This window comes from Eucyclogobius newberryi, unplaced genomic scaffold, assembly GCF_026437365.1.
Source record: "Eucyclogobius newberryi isolate DKJ021-1_F unplaced genomic scaffold, fEucNew1.0.hap1 SCAF_11, whole genome shotgun sequence".
NCBI lineage: Eukaryota > Metazoa > Chordata > Actinopteri > Gobiiformes > Gobiidae > Eucyclogobius > Eucyclogobius newberryi.
In genome coordinates, this window is record NW_027315735.1 from 2,534,597 (window position 1) to 2,559,865 (window position 25,269).

The window sequence follows — 25,269 nt, forward strand, 5'->3', positions numbered from 1 at the left end:
GTGCTGGACAGAGCCGTGTGCTGAGCTGGACAGAGCCGTGTGCTGGACAGAGCCGTGTGCTGGACAGAGCCATGTGCTGGACAGAGCCGTGTGCTGGACAGAGCCGTGTGCTGGACAGAGCCGTGTGCTGGACAGAGCCGTGAGCTGGACAGGGCCGTGTGCTGAGCTGGACAGAGCCGTGTGCTGGACAGAGCCGTGTGCTGAGCTGGACAGAGCCGTGTGCTGGACAGAGCCGTGTGCTGAGCTGGACAGAGCCGTGTGCTGGACAGAGCCGTGTGCTGGACAGAGCCATGTGCTGGACAGAGCCGTGAGCTGGACAGAGCCGTGTGTTGGACAGAGCCGTGTGCTGGACAGAGCCGTGTGCTGGACAGAGCCATGTGCTGGACAGAGCCGTGAGCTGGACAGAGCCGTGTGTTGGACAGAGCCGTGTGCTGGACAGAGCCGTGAGCTGGACAGAGCCGTGAGCTGGACAGAGCCGTGAGCTGGACAGAGCCGTGTGCTGGACAGAGCCGTGTGCTGGAGCGTGCTGGACTGGTCATGTGTGTCGGTCTGCACACAGCACCGGGACTGATAAGCCCTCTGCAACCTCTGTGGGCCTAACTAATATTTTGCTTGTATTTTCGTATTTGTTGCTTTGTCATTTTAGCAAAATCAACCTTATTTTTGTGTATACATTTGTACTGCTAAAGATATTTGAGACACATGTTTACAATCTGAAATGTAATTAAACTACATGCTTATTTTATTATTGTAAGGCTTCATAATAACTATGGTAATCTTCTTAGGAATGTATTTAGAATTAATATGCTAATATGCATCGTTTTTTGAGATTTTGAATTATTATTATTATTTTTTTAATGTTACTATGTAAAACTAATGGAAATTAACCTCTGAATTAGTGTTGTCATGATACAAACATTTAAAAACCTGATTTCAATAATAAGGAATAGGCTCAATACCAATTAAAAGAGGCATATTATGCTAAATATACTTTTCTGAGCTTTTAACGATGTTCTAACATTGTTCCCTGATCAAAATCATACCTGGAAGTCCTCTCCCCTCCGAGCCTCAAAAACATTCCGTTCTGAATCTCCTCGATAACTGATATTTTCTCAATCTGTGACGTGGCTCACAGGATTTTATCATCTCCAGATTTGTCCTGTGATTTCCCCCTTTAATCACGATCAGTACAGCTGTGTGCTGAGACCTGGAAGTGAAGCGCCAACTGGAAACATGGATCTATGTTTATCTTACCCTGTGTATAGTTCCCTCTGCAGCCAGTAGATGGCACTAAACCTCAGCTAGTCCTGGGGGAACAGCAGAGATCAAAATGATTTGGTTGTTCTTAAACTAAAGGTACTCAAGAGCATGTTTAAAAGCCAATAGCAATACAAATAATGCATAATAGTTGTACTTTAATAACACGTTCTTTATGTTATCTTGAGAACGTTTACTTGTAAATTCTAAATTCTCTTTAGTAAAGGTCGAATTTTATCGTTCACTATATGTTTATGACTATTTATGTTTTAGTGTTGATGTGTTAAAGTGAGTAACTAGTTTTGTCAATCAGTATCTGTTTTTTGATACTTTTGACAACCTTACGCTGAACCATTCCCCAATTTGACTGCAGCAATATTAACTGTAAAGACGTCAGTTATGGGAACTCATCTTGTAAATGTTAATAAGTATTTTGCCCTGTGCTTCAAAGGCGCTTGATTAAATTCTATTCTTTTGCTAAGGACAGAATTACGAGGAGCGAGCGTCATGCATATTCATTTATGTGAAGCAATGCAAATGTAGCAGGTCTGTGGGGCGCGTACACTTGATATTCACCCAGCGCTTTGGTCTGGAATTAGATGAAACAGATATGCATTCATGGCTTCTCTGCTGATTTCTCACTTATTGGAGCATATTAATTTCTGAATGGCCCAAGGCTAAACACAGCCAGCCCAAAAACAAGGACGAGCAGTTTCTGAGCCTCGATGTGAGTTGTTGAAGCCGTGTTTACAGGTTATATAAGTTCAAAGTGGTTGTGGTTGTGGTGAAAAGCGGTTTCACTTACAAATCTGAGACATTAGGCCACATGAAAATAGTAGTGTTTTTTAGGGCTTTTTTTATAGCTAAACTAAGTCATAACAATTGCACCTATTTTTTACACAATTATAAGAAAAAGTCATCTGGGTATTTCATTATTAATCAAAGAGTTTGAAAGAGTTCAAATATAAAGTTTCCTCACCATCTAGTGATTCCCAACCTATAAGGGTCCTAAAATGGGATCCCCAAAGCTGCATAGTAGGTCCCCAAATAGGGCTGGTCAATAAAAATAAAATAAAATTAAACGGTTTTATTTTCTGTAGTGATTAAGCACAATGTTTTATTCAATTTTCATTTGGTCTTGTCAAAAACGACTAAAATTGCTTTCAATATTAATGTCCTCAATTAACATTAACAATACAGACTTTTAGGGTCTGTTTACACATCAAATATGAGACTAAACCTGGGCTAAACCAGAAACTAAACCTAAACTAGAGCACAACAACACAATGACTCGAACACGTCTACATCAGGACCAAAATGGGCTTAATTCAGGACCAAATAATAAGTCACACACTCCATTGATGATTACACAATGATTTCAACACAATAAAACAAGTCACATTTCTGCTCCAAATCAGATGTTTTTGCTGATGTAGGTTTAAAAAGATCCAAGCTGATTATTAATGATTAGAAATGACAGAATCCTGATCTCACTTAGCCCTGAGGTTCCTAAAAAGGTACAAAAAGTACAAACTACACAGCTTGAATAATATTGGATTGTTTCTATAAAATATTGTCATTGTTAGGAAAAGGTTTTAATGTAGTGTGTGCCACGCCCTGTGGTTCAGTCACGCTCGTTTGGGGAAAACGGTTGGGAACCACTGAGAGGATAGTAGCTTCACTTTCACCTTTCCTCCTGCTACAAGATCAAATCACAATCACAATTTGAATGGACACGATTACCAAATTGCAAAAAGCTGCAATTGTCTAAGTTATTTATTTCAGAGTCTAATTATGTATGAGACATGTTCTGAAGGGCATGTGATTGTGTCTGTAAAGGCCCCGGGGTGTTTTTAAAGGACACATATGCTAAATTAAGTTTGTTTTCTGAGCTTTTAATCGTGTTCTAACATTGAGTAGCATTTAGCTTTAATCACGCTAGTTTGATGAATTCGGGTTAGAAAGTCTTCTCCATTCGGAGCGTAAAAAACTGCTGAATCTCCACAATAGCTGACTTTTTCTCAATCTTTGATGTGGCTCTGAGAATCTTCTTTGCTCTTTTAAGTCCATAAATCATTACCAGACTCGTTCTGTGAATTTCTGCTGTCAAATCATGATCAGTACAACTGCGTGCTTAAACCAGGAAGTCGGCAACCCGCTGCATTAGCAAACAGCCAATTCCCTTTGCAGCCAGTAGATGGAGCTAATGCTCAGTTACTCGGGCATCTCCCAAGGCTGTGGCAAAGTTATATTGTTTTTTGTAAAAATGTTTTTGTTTGCCAAACTAAAGGTACTCAAAAGTATTAATGTCAATAACAATACAAATAATGCTAGAATATTTCTCCTTTAAGTTTGAATTGCTTTCACAATTACCGTAGACAAAAAAGCAATCTTTATAATAACCACCTTGATTTGCCTTTATAAAACATGAACAAAGACTTAAATTATGAGGAGGAAATAGTTTATTAAGATTGATTCAGGCTTAATAACTACTTAAATAAGATGTTGTGGTTAGAGTATTAATTATGTCATACTAAGCCTCACTCATAATTTGTAAACTCTTTGTTTGTGCTTTATTAAGGCTATTAAAAGTGTATCTAATCTAATTACTAATCACCTTAATAAAGCATGAACAAAGATTTTATTCATAATGAACAACAACAAACAAGTGTTTATTTACCTTATTAACTCCTTTATTAAGGAGTTATGGTTAGGATATCAATGAAGAAGTTACTAAGCCTGAATAATGCAATAAGCGGTTTGTCAGTTATTTATGTGTGTTATGGTTTATTAAGGCTATTTAAAGTCTAATATTGTACTTCTCTTGGTGTTAACTTGTTTACAGTCCATAGTTTTAGTTTTCTTTGTATAAGCTGAATCGTTTCCCCCCCAGGACGTGATGGTGGTGGGCGAGCCGACCTTGATGGGGGGCGAGTTCGGGGACGAGGACGAGCGGCTGATCACGCGGCTGGAGAACACGCAGTACGACGCCACCAACGGCCTGGACGACGACGACGACTTCCACAGCTCGCCCGCCCTGGCCAACAACCCGCCCTGGAGCACTAAGCCCCCTAACGGGCCGGAGGGGAAGGCCGAGAGCACAGCGCCGCAGCCCACTCAATAAGACCACACGGGAAACATGTAAAACAATGTCAACTATTCCAGAATGGGATGTTTTGGACTCTCCGGTGCGGACGCTGCAGGTTTTTGGGAGATTCGCTGCATAAATTGGATATTTACTTTAGCTGGAATGACTTGTTTTTAAGGATTTGGAGAAGTAAGTAATAGTAGAAATAACACTATGAATAAAAACACTTTGCACACTTAAAAGTTTATCTGCGATTAGGTGATTATTCATAGGTTTGTGGGCTAATACTCAAGGCTTATTTAGATTTATTTAGATTTTTTGGCAATTTTGTTGATATTGTTGATTTTTTTTTTCAATCGATATCTTTTGTAAGTGCTAGTGTTTCGATTTCAAACTCGATTTTGATACTAAAGAAAAGGTTCGATACTCAATGCCGATTTCAATATCACTATGATGATTTAAAAGGCATTTTTCAATCAAACACAAAATAATAGTTCTTTCTTCATGTTACCATGTGGTCTTATACTAGTTCTTATCAAGCTCAAGATTATTCAAAAACTGCTTATGTGATTTTTTGCAGTATCTTGTTTCGATACTAGTTTAAGTATTGATTTGTCACATGTTCTGATACTTTTGCCCCTCCTCATCAGTAAAGTGGCAGATTTTCACCCAGAAATAATACAACCGTTTCTACATAAGCAGCTACAGGTTGCTTTAAATAAGAAAACCCTCAGGCCTACACTCAATCAATGAGAAATACCTTGAAACAACTCAAATAATATAAACCTGTCAATACTTCTTGTTTTTTATTCTGAATTCAAGTCATTTCAATCATTGTAACCTTCCCTTTTTGCAGTGAAAACGACTATTTTAGACTTTTCTCTGGACGATAAGATATTTTGGGAGAGATTTGGCACAGCAATACCAACAAAGACACGAGCGCATACGAGTGTATGTGTGACAATATGTACAAATATCAACTGTTTTTCTTCTTCATGGGACAATGGAAGAATAAATTCACTGTTGGATCAATACTGGATTGGTGGAAGTCATTTGGGAAGCCAGTGGGGATGACGCAGAACGACAAAGCGCAAAAACGTCCAAAATGGCGAAATTGGAACGGCGAGCAGAGAACTTTCTTCAGATGAGAGATTGTTTTCGAGGCAATTTTGTTTTTATTGCGAATCCAGTGGGTTTGTTTTCGACCGCATCTTGCTGCTTATTTCAATTTGCAATTAAGGAGGGAAATAAAAGTCTGCACAACTGGTCCAACCAACTACGGACTCCTTTTCGAATGAGCTTTTAGAGATTGTTTTACTGCGGCGCGTGGTCACACGTGGTGATTTCATGCCAACCGCTTGATTGTGTTGTAGTCTTATTGCTATTTTCTCTTTACAAACCCCAGTCATGTAGTCATTTTTGTGATCTTGCCTTTTATTTCGTTGAAAATATGGTCCCTTTAAATACGACCTATTCCCAAACTGAACGTGAAGCCTGCATGATTTCGTTTTGTTTGTCACATGTAATTTCCCCCCCAAAAAATCTGAATTTTTTCTCAGTTTGGGAACACTGTTAAAAAGGTTTGTAGCTATGTAAATAAAGTGGAGAAATGATTTGTCCGCTGAAAACAAGTTGACGATATGGCAGCTGTAGTTTTGCATACGAGTTGCATTTCTGTTGGATGGAACGGACAATGATATTTCTATAATAATTAGTATTTTTTGCAGTGCGGAACCAAAGCCACTAATTAATAGCCAATTTATTTACAGTTTATGTACATTCTGTAATAATAATTTCACGACCGAGTCCTGCACATCCAACAGAAATGGTCGGGGGATTATCTGTAATAATTGTGTTCTTTATCCTTTCTTGATATTCTTTCCTGACATGTTTTTGTTGTTTAAAAAAAAAAAAAAAATGAGCAAAAAGGACAAACAATGGAAATCTTTTTACAATTGGACCCTGGATATTTATTTGTGCATTTGTAAGGAAGCTAACACATTTCTAAATATGTTTGAGGCTAGTAATATTAGACACCATTTGTACATTATATAGCAGAGGTGTTCAGTGTCATATCTGATGTCTGGTATGTATGCTTTACCATTATCTGTGCCAATAAACCGTGCTTACAACTTTACGCCTTCGCTTTGACAAAACATGAATGTGAACGTGAGGTTTATAGTTTGGATTAGCAGACACCAGTGCTGCTCACCTCGCTCAGTATGAATGTGTTTACCTTGCTTACCATCCGGTGTTATGCATGTGTCCATCCGGGAACCCGTCTACGAACTATTATTTTGCAAATTATAGACGAGATGATTAGAGCAAATGAACGGACCAGTATATAGATGTGCGTAGGCTAAAAAAAACATCTAAAACGAAAATCATTATTAGCTATACAACAGTTTTAATTGTGCACCACTGACAGAATGACAAAGAGGTTTTGGACTTTGTTAGGCTTATGTGTCCTCCAGTAAAGACATAATAACCACACATGTTCTGCCTCAGTTACAATATTAAATGGAATTAAATACACCTACAATGGTCTTTTTCTACGTCAAACCAAATTGTACCCATTTCCAAATCTATGATTTTGTCACCTACACAGGCATTAGAAAATATTGGTTTTGCAAATAAAGTACTGTCGTTCATGGCCAATGGTTGTTGTTGTTGGGGAAACTCTGCAAGAGCCGCACAACTGGATGGATCTTTAGTGCCACCAAGTGGACAAACCACGGCCCTGACCTGTGACTGTAGGCAAAAGAAATACATTTTACTGCTAGCCTAGAATTAGTGTAAAGTAGGCCCAAATCCTTATATATTTCACATCGTAAAAAAGGCTATCTACATCTTAAAATGTGAAGGTTTAGCGTTTGAGAACAGAACATTCAGAATAGAAAATACAAACATCTACAAATGACCCTGTGAGTAAAAGTAGGCCTGAAAAAATCTACATTGCTAATACTTACTTATTCAAATAGGAACCAGAAGGAACGTTTACATGCATAAGTAATTTACAACACACAAGCAATATTTAAAGGGATGTAAACACGACAAAACATAACATTGTTTGAGGCAGCCATTCCCAAAGTCCTTATCAACCCCGAAGGTCCCATTTGTTTTAATGTGTAAAGGTTTTTTGTTTTGTTTTTCTTTAAATTTACAAAAAGACATAGCTTTGTACCGATAAATAACTCCTGGGCTCATTCAAGCATGCGTTATTTATTTATTTATTTATTTATTTGTTTATTTATTTGTTTATTCAAGGACATAGCATTTACATTGGACGAACCAGATGTATCTTCGGTGTGGCCTGGACAATGCTTTGCCTACAATATTAAAATAGAAATAAAATGCCACTTTTTGGACTAAAGTAAACACGACGCTCACGTGACGCAGCGCGCTCGCAACGCACAGCGCACGCGCACCACGCACCACACGCACATGGAGCACGCACGCGGCAGCTCCAAAGATGGCGGACATGCCGAGCACGGAGCTGTCAGAGGAGAAAGAGGCTGATGAGCGGAGGAGGAGGCACACTCGGCCGTGGGACGAGCGCTCGCACACGGCCGGAGAGATGCCGCGAACGCCACGGATCCTCCCCGAGACTTTGGGCCACATCGGCGGCGTGAACGATGAGACTTACGGGCAGCAGCAGGAGCAGGAGCAGCGTGAAGAGGATCACTCTGCAGGTACCGCTGATTAACAACGTTATTATATATTCTCAACGCATCAAGATTTTAGTTTTCAGCCTGAACAAACTAATTAAACCGATCTCCTGTGATGATGTGTCCCGCAGCTGCAGAAGTGCAATGTGTTGTTGTGGTAAACATGAACATCTGTCACGCAACAACTAGCTTACAAGTGACGCTCTGCTAACTTAAAGTGCTTCTAAAAAACACCAATTACGTAGAAATGACGATGTGTGATACTAACTACTAATTTGAAAAGGTTAAAGTGCAAATGCTTTTCTAATTATGACTTGGTCAGGAGGGCTAGTCCTGGTGGTAAATTGAAAAGTGGCGCTGAGTTCTGAAGGAATGCCTCTGTCTACGTCATCAATATGTGACGTTCCATCAACAATTGACCATTGATCTATTCTATTATCAACGGACACTATTTTCTTACAGTTCAAACAGCAGTTCACTGTTGTTGCTCACAACCTTGACTGTTTATTGTTTTATGTGTGTTGCTCACTGTAAGTTTTTAGTGTTTTTATTATTTTATTCTGTGTTTTTGTGAAGCACTTTGTGACTTCTGTCTGTGAAAGGTGCTATACAAATAACATTTACTTACTTTACTTACTTACTTCCTTACCTCGCCTTTACCTTTACTTATATTATCATATACGGCAAGTATGCATTTCAAAGTTTGTGCATTTTACAAATGAGTGCATTTGAGTTCTGACAAATTCCATTCCATGTGATCGACTAACCACAAATTGTGCCCTGTCTTACAAGATGTATCTCCAACCTGTTTATGCCATTAGAAAGAGCAAGTATTGTTCTTTGATATATTTTTCACATGTTAACACAAATGTCAACAAAATGTAGCCTACCAATGTAAATAAAGTAATTAAAGTGTGTATAGACACACATGGTAAATACGGGTGTGATAAGACAACTTCTGGAAGTTCATGAAGTACTACTTTCTCCTAAGATGTAACAAAGATGGTCACACACTCACTGTATGTTTTAGGTGTTAGCAGCGTGCTAATAAGATAAGATAATCCTTTAATGTCCACACAAGGGGACATTTTGTTGTTCCACTGCAGTGGAAACAGGAGGAAAGGACAGATTATAGGAAGTTTCAAAAACATACTCTTAATAGAACTCTTATGAAGAAAAACAAAAAAACTCTTATTAACAAAAACTCCTCTCCTATCTTAATAGGGAATGAAGGGGGAAAATGAAATAAAATAGATAAATAAAAATAAAAAAATAAGATAATGATAATAGAACTAATGCTAGTTTACATACTATTGCGTGGCTACATGCTAATGAATGTTAGCCTACTCGCAGACAGTTTCAACAAGCCTGATTTCCAACTGTCCGAGTGTTTTATTTTAGGGTCAGACACAAAGTCCGTGCTCTTGAAAGCTTTGGAGGCTCGTCCGGTGCAGAGGCTTGTGGACGAGGAAGAGCAGATGGAAATGTCCACTAAAGTTTGTTGTAGGTTGTCACTGCTTTTAAGTGTTAGTGACTCGACTGGAGATGAGGATCAAAGCCTGTAACCTCTGTCTTCTTGAAGCATCAACGCTTTTCTTTTTAAATGTTATGTGCTGTTTTTCATGACTATTTAACAGCAGAGATAGACGGCAAGTACGCCACGTGACTGAAACTCATGAATATTCAAATCGTCACGTATTTAACCTTTTAACATAATTGTTGAAATGCTTAAAACATAAATGTGCTAAAAATCTGTCATGTGTTAATGTTGCCTGCACTGAAAATGAGCAAAGGATCATGGTCTATGTAGTTCTCTTTGTTGTTGTTTTTTTGCTGCTACAAAACAAAACAATGCATTTAAGCAAAGGAACTTAGAACTCGTAATTAGACTGTAACAACTAACTAACTTCAATATTAACTGTATTATTACATACCTGCACTGCTGCTACTACTACTAGCTACTTCAACCACTACTACTAGCTACTTCAACCACTACTACTAGCTACTTCAACCACTACCACTACTACTAGCTACTTCAACCACTACTACTAGCTACTTCAACCACTACTACTAGCTACTTCAACCACTACTACTAGCTACTTCAACCACTACTACCACTACCACTACCACTACCACTACCACTACCACTACCACTACTACTACCACTACTACCACTACTACCACTACTACCACTACTACCACTACTACCACTACCACTACCACTACCACTACCACTACCACTACCACTACCACTACCACTACTACCACTACCACTACCACTACCACTACCACTACCACTACCACTACCACTACCACTACCACTACCACTACCACTACCACTACCACTACCACTACCACTACCACTACCACTACCACTACTACCACTACTACTACCACTACTACTACCACTACTACTACCACTACTACTACCACTACTACTACCACTACTACTACCACTACTACTACCACTACTACCACTACTACCACTACTACCACTACTACCACTACTACCACTACTACCACTACTACCACTACTACCACTACTACTACTACTACTACTACTACTAACACTACTACTACTACTACTACTACTACTAGCAGCTACTTCAACCACTACTACTACTACTACTACTAGCTACTTCAACCACTACTACTACTACTACTACTAGCTACTTGGCTACTACTGCTACTTCGACCACCATTACTGCTGCTTTACTACTGAGCGACTACGTATTTTGAGCTCAAGTTCACGGGACAGCTGTTGTCTTTCTGACCCCATGTTTAGACGAGGGCTATATTTACTAACTGTAAACTCTAAGGACATTTTAACCCCAATTAACCCAGATGCCCCGTCTCAGACACAGACTCCAACAGCTCTCACAGTTCGAGCCTCCGTCCCTTTGTGTCTGGAAAAGGATTCTTGACATGTTCAGTTTGTAACAAGTGGAATGACGGCACAGGGTCGTTTAGAGGTCAAAACACCACATAACTCTATTAGTGGTGTTGTCGTGTCAGTTGATTTTAATTGACCTGATAAATACTATATTTATGAAACATAATAATGGTGCTGGGACAGGTTACAGTCGATCAAAGAGCACTCGGGATCGAAAACAAAAGAGTAAACTGATGTGGAACAGCTACTGGTAAATACATTCATCACAGTATAGGGTCAGATACTTTTGAATGAACCTTTTAGTTTAGTTTAGCATCTTAAAATCTCCATAAATTCAACAATCAAATCAAATCAGTCTATCATCAGTTCATTTAAGATTAGACAAAACCTAGACCTGACTAAATGTAAACCAGGGACAGATGGGACTAAACTAAGAGCAGAAGAATCACACGCAGATTCCTACTCCTCTGATGCTGATCTGATGCTGATCGAACGATTGAATGATTGAACGATTGATGCCTGACGGACTGATGCCGCTGTTGTTGTGTTACTTTTAATGGCGGTTGGCAGCCAACTGAAGATGTGCATTTACTGCCACCTACTGTAGTTGTACGTCTTCAAATTATGTGTTTTATTATGAAATTATAAAATAAAATAAAATAATAGCACAGTTTCTTTGTTAAACCACAACCTGCACAAACCTTTTTAATTATATATTTGTACACCTGATTGTAATCATCAGAACAGTACATTTGTCAAATCTAATCCATAAACAAGTTTCCTTTCACTAAAAGAGCAACAAAATTGTAGCACGCTCACAAAATAACTTAAGCAGACACAAAATAACTAAGCAGACACTATCAATACTGTATCACCAGATTTAGTATCATAATATAATATATGATGCTAAATCTGGTGATGCAGTATTATATATATATATATATATATAATTTATTTTTTATTATTTTATTTTTATTATATTATTTTTATTACATTATTATTATTATTATTATTATTATTATTATTAATATTTTAGAACAAAAACTAACTTTTCTCAATATAGAGCTAAAACAAAACCGCCCTATTAGAGACTGAAACCAAAATTGAATAACCACAATCCATTCTCTCAGACTGTATTTCAGTTGTTTGTTCTTCTGTTCCCACACTCGTCCACGTGGTTCATGTAGACGTGTGATTGTTGCAGATAAAAGGCCGTGTCTCACTCTCTCTTGTGTTCCAGACCCGTCGCTGTCACGCTTCATCGGTACAGAACTCACCAGAGGGTATTTCCTGGAGCACAATGAGGCTAAGTACACAGAGCAGCTGGAGAAAGTGTACGCATGCATGAGGATTCCCAAAGAGCTGGAGAAGGTACTGCATCCAACAGGACACGGGACAGAACCGGAACAGTCACTACACCCCACACTGGTCACAGTCACGAGCAACAGAAACTAACTGTCATGGTGTAATATTACAATTATCTTTAAAGAACACAGTTGTTATCGACCTTTAAACGTGCTCTTGTACCTCTGCTGTGGCTTCTCATGATGCAGAACTTGTATTTACTGAAAGCATACATTACTTTCTCAGGCATTTCCTCCATCAGGATTAGTGTTAGCAGTCCATTTAGGATCATGCTTTATGTATTTTTATCTTTGCTTTTTTACTTTCCTGCTGAAATCAAATTGAGTTGTATTGTCAGAATCAGACACAAAAAGACATTCACAAACAAGGAATTGCTTCTATTATCATTATTCAAAGTATTAAAGTACACAAAAGTATTAAATAGAGCAGAATACGCTGAATCTGTAAATATTCATATGTTTTGAATGTGTTTATGGGGTGGTTGTTTTTGTAATTCTCTTAAACACCACTAGATGGCAGTTTTTCCTCATGAGACTTTATTCTCTCTGCAGAAAATTAACTGCACTTATAAATAAAGATAACAATAGAATAAATGTAAAGATAATAACGTCGTAGGGCAAATTAACCCAGAAGACTTGCATTATTTTCCTCTTTGAACCCGAACACCTGAAAGGCAAATAAAATATCAAAATGGCCTGAAGTCACGCGGTTTCCTTCAATCACAAGCCAATTCTTCTCCTCTTCTATGTTTATTTAAGTTTGTCCCGGATGTTTATTCAGACTTATTCAGACAGAGGAGATGTTTATGACTATTACCTTTGACTTTCCTTGTTTTCTATGTTACAGTTTAGATCAGGGTCGTAGCATTTGCTAAAAAGACATGAACAAAACAAAACCGCTCTCCAGGTCTGGTCCGGCGGGCTGGGGAGAGGCGGGCGGGACATCCGGCACAGCCCACTCTTATATGTGGCCCTGATTAAAGGCCCGCCCCGAATAAGAGGCCGTCACATGATCAATACACATGGGCTGCTTGAAACTAGTTCTGTTTATTCAAGACTGTAAAAATCAATCAGGTACTGCACTTTAAATATATTTGGGTTATAAGCTGCCAGATCAGGTTCTAAAAACGTTTCAATACATGTAGCACGTGGTAAAATACTTCTTTTGATCATTTGGGCGTTCATATTGAGACCATAGTGAGGCTAGAAATAAAATGCATCATTTTGTTGCAGTTTTGTGCAGAGGGAACTACATCGACCATGATCCTTTGCTGTATTTTATTGTAGTCAACATGAGAGCGTTACATTAAACAATATTGCGAGGCCTTTTTGTCATCTGTGCCTCTTTCCAGAACGGATGATGTCACTGTCGTGTTGGTGTCGTGGTCTTGTTTTGGGGCTGATGGATTTCCCTGTGTTTTAGCTGATGCTGTTTGGCTTCTTCCTGTGCATGGACGCCTTCCTGTACGCCATCACCCTGCTGCCCCTCAGGGTGCTGCTGGCCTTGCTCCGCCTCCTCACACTGCCCTGCTGTGGCTTTAGGTAACCACCAGCCATTCACTAATCTCTACTACCACATTCTTTAACTTGCACTCTATTGGCCAAAGTTGAACAGAAACGATTGGCAGGTTTTGTAGCGTGCAAGATGCTGAACTTTGCTCTTTTTAAAATAATTTAACTTGTACAGATTGCTAATTTAACTTCTCTTTGTCACAGAGCCAGATTGTTCTTCAGGTTTTTCGTATCGAACTATAACATAAGTAGATCATCATTTTAAAAGTGTTTCATAGTAATATTGCTTTAAAAGGGCTTTGTAACACTGACCTGTTCAGACCTGCAGAGGTCTCCATGGTGACGAGCAGTGAGCTGTCATTTACATGTTTTTATTTTTAAGTGTCTACATGGCATTTTAGAACCCTACACGTATCATTGAGAGTCTTCATTTTTCAAAGAATTTAAATTAGATGGAGGAATGTGGGTGGGGATAGGGGCTAGGGGAAAATGGTACTTTTCCAAGCACTCAAGCCTCAGTTGCAGGACAGTTTTGGATTAATCAAACATCCAGGAAACGATCAAAATACCGAGTTGAGTACAGGCTTTAAGATGGGATTTGAAAACACCACGTCCAAATCATTTTGTCCGAGGATACGGGGGCCGACCCGACGCTCGCCATCGTTATGGAAAACCAATATGATCACACTCCACCACTTGGGAGCGGCGTATCGCGGCGTATTTTCCGACGCTTTTACAAAATAAAGCAGCGCTTTTAACGCCGTGCACCGTCTGGCGTTATGCCGTGCGCGTCGTTCTCTTAATTTACGCCATACGCCGCTCCTAAAGGGCGGTGTGTGATTATATTGGCCTTCCGCGGTGCGCGTGGCGGAGCGCTACCCAAACGATAGCGCTCCGCCACGCGCACCGTGGTGGCCTTCCCTGCACTCGAAAATGCCCGTCCACATTTTAAAATACCCCGTCCAAAATACGGGAAGACGGTCTTCTATCTAAAAGCCTGATTGAGTAAACTATTGACGAGGAAAGACAGGTCACAAGGATAAAAGCTCATTAATAGTTCCTCTTTAAGTGTGTACAGTGTGTACAGTGTGTACAGTGTGTGCAGGGTGTGTACAGTGTGTACAGTGTGTACAGTGTGTACAGTGTGTACAGGGTGTGTACAGGGTGTGTGCAGGGTGTGTACAGGGTGTACAGGGTGTGTGCAGTGTGTGCAGTGTGTGCAGTGTGTGCAGTGTGTGCAGTGTGTGCAGTGTGTGCAGGGTGTGCAGTGTGTACAGGGTGTACAGGGTGTACAGGGTGTACAGGGTGTGTAGTATTGTTGTTCAGGTGTTGTGTCTCTTGTCTCCTGCCTCCTGCAGCCGCACACACGTCTGTCCGTACTGCCACAGGACCAGGTAGGCCCAGAGCGTCTCCTCACTCTCCTCCTGCTCTGCTCAGATCACCATCTCCCATCTTCATCCATTCATTCCTCGTTTTTTAAATCTATTTATCATGACTGAGTCTGACCAGTGTGTACACCAGTGTCGGGGTGGGTGATACTGACAGCAATTGATATTGCAAAAAAACATAACCTCAAATGATATTCATATATATTTAATGAAGCATTTGGAATGTTAAAATGGCAAAAGGATCACTCTGTGCCCTTGTTTGAGAGATTACAGTAGAATTTGTCTCTATTTGAGCACATTTTCTGATGTATCTCTCACGTCTACATCAAAGGCTTTTGCTTTTGTGCCAGACATTTGCCATTATGCTTCAAAAGATTATGAATGGCAACTGCAAGATTTCTCAGGCAATTGTTGCGATTGAAGTTAGATTTACAGTTTAAGATTTAGGATTCTGTCCAGGAGAATTGACAAAAAGTGATAAAGTTCCAATGAATTCTCCAACTAATAAATAATCACTTTTTCACTCAGTTTTTATGCAGAATAACACAGTATTTCTTATTTGTTGTGGAAATGGTCTTCATAGATTGCAGCCTTTGGGATTTACTTATAGCTTCCATTCAAATTTGATTCGATTGAGATTAATGTAGGGCTGCAACAAGTTAATCAATTAAGCGCAACTAATCAATTATAGAAATGGATTTCAACTAATTAGGTGATGGACTAATCGTTAACTGGTCCATACAGACCACAAAACATGCCATGAGCCGAGAGAAGAGGTTTTATTGCCCAGACAAAGCAAGAATCACACAAAAACTAAGCAGGAAATGTGTAAATGTTGTGTTTTTGATGAAGACTCTGTCTCGTCTGTAAATATTCCTCATCGTAACGTCCTCAAACGGCTCCAGTTCACTTTGATCTTGATGAAAAATGTCATAATCACTGGCCTTTCGCGTTCTAAACAACTAAACATTTAATCGAAAGAAGAATCGCTTGACAGCAGTGCAAGTCCATTTGAAACTGTGATTTAACTTCTCAGCGTAGACCCGTTTTGTATATATTCCTTATCTTTAAAATATTGCGTAAAAGAATGGATAGAAAGATGGAGACATTAAGTTTGAAAAAAACATCATTCTACAAACCAAATCTGCTTGATAAAAGCAAGCTTAGAATCTATAAATATGAGGAAATATAACGGTCAGTAATTCATAATTCTTAGAGTTCATTGATTATAAATCTATTCATCTGCAATATACAGTCATTTTTCCCTTTGTCTTACAGTAAGTTAGACATGAGCTTGAAAAGGCTAAAGAAATGAGAATTCTTATACCATCATATTAGGTTAAGTAAGTAAACTCGATTGAGAAAATGATCACTTTAGTCAGTCGCGTTTATAAAAAGCACGTAACACGGCTTGATCACAGGCAAGAATATATATTTTACAAGATTTGATTTACAAGTTTGGATTTATTTATTTGATTTTGTAACCAGCTGATTCCTGTACTCTAACCCCCATCCATATGTGTGTTATGCTAGACTCATTTGCATATGATTGTCTAAATGACAAAGCTAATAATTTTTCTTTTTCCTTTTTAGGTCATTCGCTGCGTAGTCCAATCAGTGTCTTTTTATCTGCATAATAACGACGATCAGCCGCGCTCTCATGCTCCAGACACACTCTTGATTAAGCACATTTAGTCGCTTTTTATCTCTATTGTCCAGCAAAATTGTTGCCACTTGTGATATTTTTTTCCTTGTATTCTTGCTTCCACGGTTTCGTTACCATAGCAATCAACAATTCAGGACAAACTTGTATCTGCTGAATGTTCAAAAGTCAAACTCAAATTGTCACCTATAAACTGTAAACAGAAGCGTATAAAAGTGTTACTAACATACTGTGCATAAGGGCTGATTTTGAGCAATACCAATATTGGATATTTATTTTATTTTAGAGCATAGCAATGGCCACAAATCTATTTTAATTGAAAGTGAAGTTCACAAATTTACTTTGGTAAATACATTTATGATAATTAGGTACAAAAATATAAACAGAATATTTTTAATCTGGGGTATGACTCATTTACTGACATATTTTTAGCCTAATTGTTTTGGGGGTTTTTATTCCCATTTTATTCATTAGTCTGTTTAAAAAAGAGAGAGAGAGAGCGAAAAAAAGAAGAAGAAAAGAATAAAACATATTGGCTCCAAATATTGACAGTTTTTCCGACATTGGCTTAAAATAATTTTACCGACACTGGAACTGATGTATAACACTGCTTAAAATGACTCCAGATTGTAATACATATTGTATGTATGGGTTTAGTCACTCCTCACTCTTCACCCTCGCAATATTTTAAGCCAAGTTCTCTCAATGACAAATGTGTATATATATATATATATATATATTTTATAATGAATACTTGACACGCTTTCAATGTCTCTATATCAATAACTGTAATATATCTGTCATATTATTGCGGACTTGGAGGGGGGCAGATTTTCAAAATAGCGAATAAAAAATGTAAACATTGATTTATATTGTTTATAAGATGTAATATAATAAGAGGTGAAATAAAAATCAAACACACAAAATTAAAGACACACATTTCTGTTGAATATCGTCTTTATCATTGGCAATATTGTGATTTTCTTTTTTGTCAACTTCTCCCACGTCTTTTATACTATTGGTACACATTGGTCACATACATTTTCCTGATTTTAGAATATATTTGCTCTTGATAAAAGGATAATATTTTGATTTCATTGTGAATTATTACAAAAACCATCCCCATGTTCCATCCCAGTTAGGCTCATAGAGAGGTGGCTGCTCTTGTTCATGTGTTGCATGAAGAGCACCATGAGTCCATACGATCACTGCTCCATGCAGCTGCTCGTGCATCACTGCTCCATGCAGCTGCTCGTGCATCACTGTTCCATGCAGCTGCTTGTGCATCACTGCTCCATGCAGCTGCTCGTGCATCACTGCTCCATGCAGCTGCTCGTGCATCACTGCTCCATGCAGCTGCTCGTGCTCCTCTGACACTCCCTCTAAAGTACATTTAAAGTGTGTGATGGTGTTGTTTCAGTGGGACCCGCCTGCTGCAGCCGGCCCAGGTGTGTGACATGCTCAAAGGCCTGATCCTGGTCCTCTGTTACTCCATGATGCACTACGTGGACTACGCCATGTTGTACCACCTGATCCGCGGCCAGTCCGTCATCAAGCTCTACCTCATCTACAACATGCTGGAGGTCAGGAACTTTTAAAAAATCTATTTCAGAGTCGTAGAAGACTAGAAGACTAAAATTTTGAAACAAGTACAGAAATGACACAAAATGTAGCAGTGTTCAGATACATTTGTAGCAATAACTTACAAATGCATTATTTAAAAATCATACAATGTGATTTTTAAATATATATATATTCTGTCTCTCATAGTGGAACTGCACTTACGATGAGCATTTCCCTTCCAAAATGTATTTGTAAGGGTTTTCAAATACTTATTTCCCTCACTGTATGTCTAAATTGAATTAAGATCCAAGATGGCGCCTCTGAAGGCTGCCTCGGTGCTCTTTGTTTTTTCTGTTTTTGTTCATAAATTGTGTGTCCACGTGCTCTTACACCTGTGAAGAGCTCTTATGCATCAGAACCACAACTCATACGGATCTAGTTCCAGTTTTTTAGCATCTGCTGCAGAAATAACCCTTCTTTTGGATAAAAGCGTGAGACACTAAAGAAGAGGAAGGCGCCTCCACCCTGCCGGACCCCCTGCCGGACCCCCTGCTGGACCCCTGCCGTTCGCCTACAGAGCCAACAGGTCGGTGGACGACGCCATCAACCTGGCTCTCCACTTCATCCTGCAGTATCTAGACTCCCCAGGAACCTATGGCAGGATCCTGTTTGTGGACTTGAGCTCTGCATCAACACCACCTCCTGCTCTGCTCCAGGACAAGCTCTCCCAGCTCAACGTGCCTGACTCCACCTGCAGGTGGAGCACTGACTTCCTGACAGATCAGAGGCAGTGTGTGCGGCTGGGGAAGAATGTTTCAGACACTCGGACCATCAGCGCAGGACCTCCACAGGGCTGTGTACTTTCCCCCCTGCTCTTCTCCCTGTACACAAACTGCTGCACTTTCAGCCATGACTCCGTAAAACAAATTAAGTTTGCGGACGACACCACCCTCATCGGACTCCTCTCGGACGGGGATGAGTCTGTCAACAGGAGGGAGGTGGACCGGCTGGTGTCCTGGTGCAGCGGTAACAACCTGGAGCTCAACGCCCAGAAAACAGTGGAGATGATCGTGGACTTCAGGAAAGTCAAAGTCCCTAGCCCCCCCAGCCCCCCTCACCATCACAGACTCCCCCCATCTCCACTGTTGACTCCCTCCGCTTTCTCAGCAGCACCATCACCAGGACCTCAAGCTCCCTCATCAAGAAGGCCCAGCAGAGGATGTACTTCCTGCGGTAGCTAAGGTGATCAAAGCTGCCAGTGGAGATGATGGTGCAGTTCTACACGGCCATCATTGAGTCCATCCTCACCTCCTCCATCACCGTGTGGTACGCTGGAGCCACAGCCAGGGACAAACCGAGACTACAGCGCATTGTGTGCTCTGCTGAGAAGGTGATCGGCTGCAGAGTTCTATCTCTGCAGGACCTGTACGTCTGCAGGACTCTGGGACGAGCAGGTCAGATCACAGCCGACCCTGACCATCCTGGACACAGAACGGACTATTTGAGCCACTCCCCTCTAGCAGGAGGCCACTCCCCTCAGGCAGGAGGCCACTCCCCTCAGGCAGGAGGCCACTCCCCTCAGGCAGCCAGAACCTGCCGTCACAAGAACAGTTTCTCTCCCTCTGCTGTTGGACTCATGAACACTTCTTAAACACTGTCACTTTAACTTTCTATAATTTAATCACTCACTGCACTGTTCACTTCCTGCACTACATATGTATATCCGTACAACTGTAAATTTGTGTACATATTAAGCCTATTTAAAAGAGTTAAACCTGCACCTGGGACAATGCCTGGACTACACCTAGATAGACTAGATGGACTGCACCTAAACAAGTAACAAATAAATCTATGAATGTCTTTTTTCTGCTTTCTGTTTATATATGATACTGTATCGTTGGGACGTTTGACCTATGGAAATAGTGCTGGATTTGCCTCACTCTGAAACCCATGGATTACTACAGTTTGTAATGGCAGTAAAACAAGAGCCTTGGTTTTGAAAGTCTTCCCGTCTCCAGGTGGCAGACCGGCTCTTTTCCTCCTTCGGTCAGGACGTCCTGGACGCTCTGTACTGGACGGCCACAGAACCTAAAGCACGAAAGAGGGACAACATCGGCGTCATCCCCCATTTTATCATGGCGGTCGTCTACGTCTGTATCCTTCAGACTGCAACTAATACTACTTTACTTCAGGAGAAATGCACTATCGAGGCGCTGTAGGACTAGTAATAACCTTAAACTACAATAAAAATATCTAATGCATAACTTCTATTGACGTGTTTTACTCCTTTTTAGAAATCACATTATTTTTAGTAAAAACATGAGAGGCCAAAGCAAAGATTCAAATACAAATAATGCAGAATATGTGTTCTGTACATAAACAGATATATGTATTTAACTTTTATTTCAATAAACTCCATATAGACTTATTATCTACTTTTAAAAGATGCATAGGTTGAGCAGAAAAGGCTTTACCGCCTGCAGTGCTTCTCCAAGGTCACTTTTCCTGAGCGTTCTCCAGTTCTCCACGCCATCCTCATCATGGTGTACGCCTCCACGCTCAACGTGGCCTTCAACTCCCACAACAAGTCCCTGCTCACCATCATGATGTCCAACAATGTCAGCACACACACACACTCGCACGCACACACTAACTCGCACTCGCACACTCTCGCACGCACACACTCGCTCACACTCGCACGCACACACTTGCACACACACACTCGCTCACACTCACACACACACTCTCAAATATTTTTTTATTTAGATTTTAAAAAAGAAAAAAAAAATCTAGTACTACAAACTAAATCAAATTGGTTAAAGCTACTTAAGACAAATATTTTACCGGGTTAGGGTTACGCCACAAACCTAAAGTCTTACAACCACAATATAAATATAAAATCTGAGTAAACCGTTCTGAAGTCACTGCAACTGGATTTTCTTCTAAATAAAATATGTCTTATGTTGATTGTTTTGAATTTCAGTTTGTGGAGATTAAAGCCAACGCCTTCAAGAGATGTGGGAATAACAACTTATTCCAGATGTCCAACAGCGGTAAGTTTATACTTTATGTGACGGTGTGTGTGTGACGCGGTGTGTGTGTGACGCGGTGTGTGTGTGTGACGCGGTGTGTGTGTGTGACGCGGTGTGTGTGTGTGACGCGGTGTGTGTGTGTGACGCGGTGTGTGTGTGTGACGCGGTGTGTGTGTGTGTGACGCGGTGTGTGTGTGTGTGTGACGCGGTGTGTGTGTGTGACGCGGTGTGTGTGTGTGTGACGCGGTGTGTGTGTGACGCGGTGTGTGTGTGACGCGGTGTGTGTGTGTGACGCGGTGTGTGTGTGTGTGTGACGCGGTGTGTGTGTGTGACGCGGTGTGTGTGTGACGCGGTGTGTGTGTGACGCGGTGTGTGTGTGACGCGGTGTGTGTGTGTGACGCGGTGTGTGTGTGTGACGCGGTGTGTGTGTGACGCGGTGTGTGTGTGACGCGGTGTGTGTGTGACGCGGTGTGTGTGTGACGCGGTGTGTGTGTGACGCGGTGTGTGTGTGACGCGGTGTGTGTGTGACGCGGTGTGTGTGTGTGACGCGGTGTGTGTGTGTGACGCGGTGTGTGTGTGTGACGCGGTGTGTGTGTGTGACGCGGTGTGTGTGTGTGACGCGGTGTGTGTGTGTGACGCGGTGTGTGTGTGTGACGCGGTGTGTGTGTGTGACGCGGTGTGTGTGTGTGACGCGGTGTGTGTGTGTGTGACGCGGTGTGTGTGTGTGTGACGCGGTGTGTGTGTGTGTGTGACGCGGTGTGTGTGTGTGACGCGGTGTGTGTGTGTGTGACGCGGTGTGTGTGTGACGCGGTGTGTGTGTGACGCGGTGTGTGTGTGTGACGCGGTGTGTGTGTGTGTGTGACGCGGTGTGTGTGTGTGACGCGGTGTGTGTGTGACGCGGTGTGTGTGTGACGCGGTGTGTGTGTGACGCGGTGTGTGTGTGTGACGCGGTGTGTGTGTGTGACGCGGTGTGTGTGTGTGACGCGGTGTGTGTGTGACGCGGTGTGTGTGTGACGCGGTGTGTGTGTGACGCGGTGTGTGTGTGACGCGGTGTGTGTGTGACGCGGTGTGTGTGTGACGCGGTGTGTGTGTGTGTGTGACGCGGTGTGTGTGTGTGTGTGACGCGGTGTGTGTGTGTGTGTGACGCGGTGTGTGTGTGTGTGTGACGCGGTGTGTGTGTGTGTGTGTGTGTGAGACGCGGTGTGTGTGTGTGTGTGTGTGAGACGCGGTGTGTGTGTGTGTGTGTGTGTGAGACGCGGTGTGTGTGTGTGTGTGTGTGAGACGCGGTGTGTGTGTGTGTGAGACGCGGTGTGTGTGTGTGTGAGACGCGGTGTGTGTGTGTGTGTGTGTGACGCGGTGTGTGTGTGTGTGTGTGTGACGCGGTGTGTGTGTGTGTGTGTGTGACGCGGTGTGTGTGTGTGTGTGTGACGCGGTGTGTGTGTGTGTGACGCGTGGCGCGTGACGCGGTGTGTGTGACTTACGTGACGCGGTGTGTGTGACGTACGACGCGGTGTGTGTGACGTACGTGACGCGGTGTGTGTGACGTGACGTGTGTGATGTGACGTATGTGACGTACGTGACGCGGTGTATGTGATGTACGTGACGCGGTGTGTGTGACGCGGTGTGTGTGTGACGCGGTGTGTGTGATGTACGTGGTGTGTGTGATGTACGTGACGCGGTGTGTGTGATGTACGTGACGCGGTGTATGTGATGTACGTGACGCGGTGTATGTGATGTACGTGACGCGGTGTGTGTTACGCGGTGTGTGTGTGACGCACGTGACGTGGTGTGTGTGACGCGGTGTATGTGATGTGTGTGACGCGGTGTATGTGACGTACGTGACGCGGTGTGTGTGACGCACGTGACGTGGTGTGTGTGACGCGGTTTATGTGATGTACGTGACGCGGTGTGTGTTACGCGGTGTGTGTGACGCACGTGACGCGGTGTATGTGACGTACGTGACGCGGTGTGTGTGACGCACGTGACGTGGTGTGTGTGACGCGGTGTATGTGATGTGTGTGACGCGGTGTATGTGACGTACGTGACGCGGTGTGTGTGACGTACGTGACGCGGTGTGTGTGGCTACGTGACGCGGTGTGTGTGTGTGACGCGGTGTGTGTGATGTACGTGACGCGGTGTGTGTGTAACGCACGTGACGCGGTGTGTGTGATGTACGTGACGCGGTGTGTGTGATGTACGTGACGCGGTGTGTGTGATGTACGTGACGCGGTGTGTGTGTGATGTACGTGACGCGGTGTGTGTGTGATGTACGTGACGCGGTGTGTGTGATGTACGTGACGCGGTGTGTGTGATGTACGTGACGCGGTGTGTGTGATGTACGTGACGCGGTGTATGTGATGTACGTGACGCGGTGTGTGTTACGCGGTGTGTGTGACGCGGTGTATGTGACGTACGTGACGCGGTGTATGTGACGTACGTGACGCGGTGTGTGTGACGTACGTGACGCGGTGTGTGTGACGTACGTGACGCGGTGTGTGTGTGTGTGACGCGGTGTGTGTGACGCGGTGTGTGTGATGTACGTGACGCGGTGTATGTGACGTACGTGACGCGGTGTATGTGATGTACGTGACGCGGTGTGTGTGATGTACGTGACGCGGTGTGTGTGATGTACGTGACGCGGTGTGTGTGATGTACGTGACGCGGTGTATGTGATGTACGTGACGCGGTGTATGTGATGTACATGACGCGGTGTGTGTTACGCGGTGTGTGTGACGCACGTGACGTGGTGTGTGTGACGCGGTGTATGTGATGTACGTGACGCGGTGTGTGTGTGTGTGATGTACGTGACGCGGTGTGTGTGACGTACGTGACGCGGTGTGTGTGACGTACGTGACGCGGTGTGTGTGACGTACGTGACGCGGTGTGTGTGACGTACGTGACGCGGTGTGTGTGACGTACGTGACGCGGTGTGTGTGACGTACGTGACGCGGTGTGTGTGATGTACGTGACGCGGTGTGTGTGATGTACGTGACGCGGTGTGTGTGATGTACGTGACGCGGTGTGTGTGATGTACGTGACGCGGTGTATGTGATGTACGTGACGCGGTGTATGTGATGTACGTGACGCGGTGTGTGTGACGCGGTGTATGTGATGTACGTGACGCGGTGTATGTGATGTACGTGACGCGGTGTGTGTGATGTACGTGACGCGGTGTGTGTGACGCGGTGTATGTGATGTACGTGACGCGGTGTATGTGATGTACGTGACGCGGTGTGTGTGTGTGACGCCGTGTGTGTGACGCGGTTTACTTGACCCAGTGTATGCGACGTAGTTCTGAAGTCAAATTGATGATGATCTTTTGTGCAGATATCAAAGAGCGGTTCACCAGCTACATCCTGCTGCTCATTGTGGTTCTGAGGAACATGGAGCAGATGGCGTGGAACATGGGTAAAACATGTTTTGTATTTGGTCATATTTCTACACAATATACAGTCAATATGTAGTAGGACAACACTGGAGTTAAACCAAACGCAACAAAAAAATATAGTATTAACCGTGGAACAACAATGATGCTAGTCATTTGGTCAGTTCTATATCTAGTTTTATTTGTTATTATGGATCCGTCTTCTTTATTAGTATCTTTATTGGCACTAAGTTTTACAATGTAGTATTATGTATGTGGCGGTGTGTAAAAATATGATGCTATCAGCCCGGAACACACTACAGGATATTTGTCTTGACCCGAGTTTGGATCTTCGTGTTTGTGGCGTCAGCGCGACACTTTATCATCTAAAGCATCACCGCGGCAACAGCCGATAGATCAGAGCGTCAGGAGCAAACAAACACGAGGAAAAGCCAAAAGCGTCGAGAGCAAGGCAAG

The 25,269-nt window shown here is 42.3% G+C and overlaps 2 protein-coding genes across 3 annotated transcripts in view; both read left to right on the forward strand.

Moving 5' to 3' along the window:
• Positions 1–4,546, forward strand: part of ldb2a (LIM domain binding 2a) — a 156,816-nt gene extending 152,270 nt beyond the window's left edge. The window contains exon 8 of the mRNA XM_072434345.1: positions 4,151–4,546. Coding sequence (XP_072290446.1) covers positions 4,151–4,381 — 231 coding nt within the window. The 3' untranslated portion in view covers positions 4,382–4,546. The remainder of the gene's footprint in view (positions 1–4,150) is intronic.
• Positions 4,547–7,817: 3,271 nt separating this feature from the next.
• Positions 7,818–25,269, forward strand: part of tapt1a (transmembrane anterior posterior transformation 1a) — a 36,054-nt gene continuing 18,602 nt past the window's right edge. Inside the window, exons 1-9 of one of the 2 annotated variants that reach the window (XM_072434811.1) lie at positions 7,818–8,037; positions 12,147–12,277; positions 13,694–13,812; positions 15,141–15,176; positions 18,254–18,416; positions 20,415–20,550; positions 20,917–21,014; positions 21,380–21,449; positions 24,756–24,836. In XM_072434811.1, coding sequence (XP_072290912.1) covers positions 7,818–8,037; positions 12,147–12,277; positions 13,694–13,812; positions 15,141–15,176; positions 18,254–18,416; positions 20,415–20,550; positions 20,917–21,014; positions 21,380–21,449; positions 24,756–24,836 — 1,054 coding nt within the window. The remainder of the gene's footprint in view (positions 8,038–12,146; positions 12,278–13,693; positions 13,813–15,140; positions 15,177–18,253; positions 18,417–20,414; positions 20,551–20,916; positions 21,015–21,379; positions 21,450–24,755; positions 24,837–25,269) is intronic. The other variant, XM_072434821.1, reaches the window with a different exon arrangement.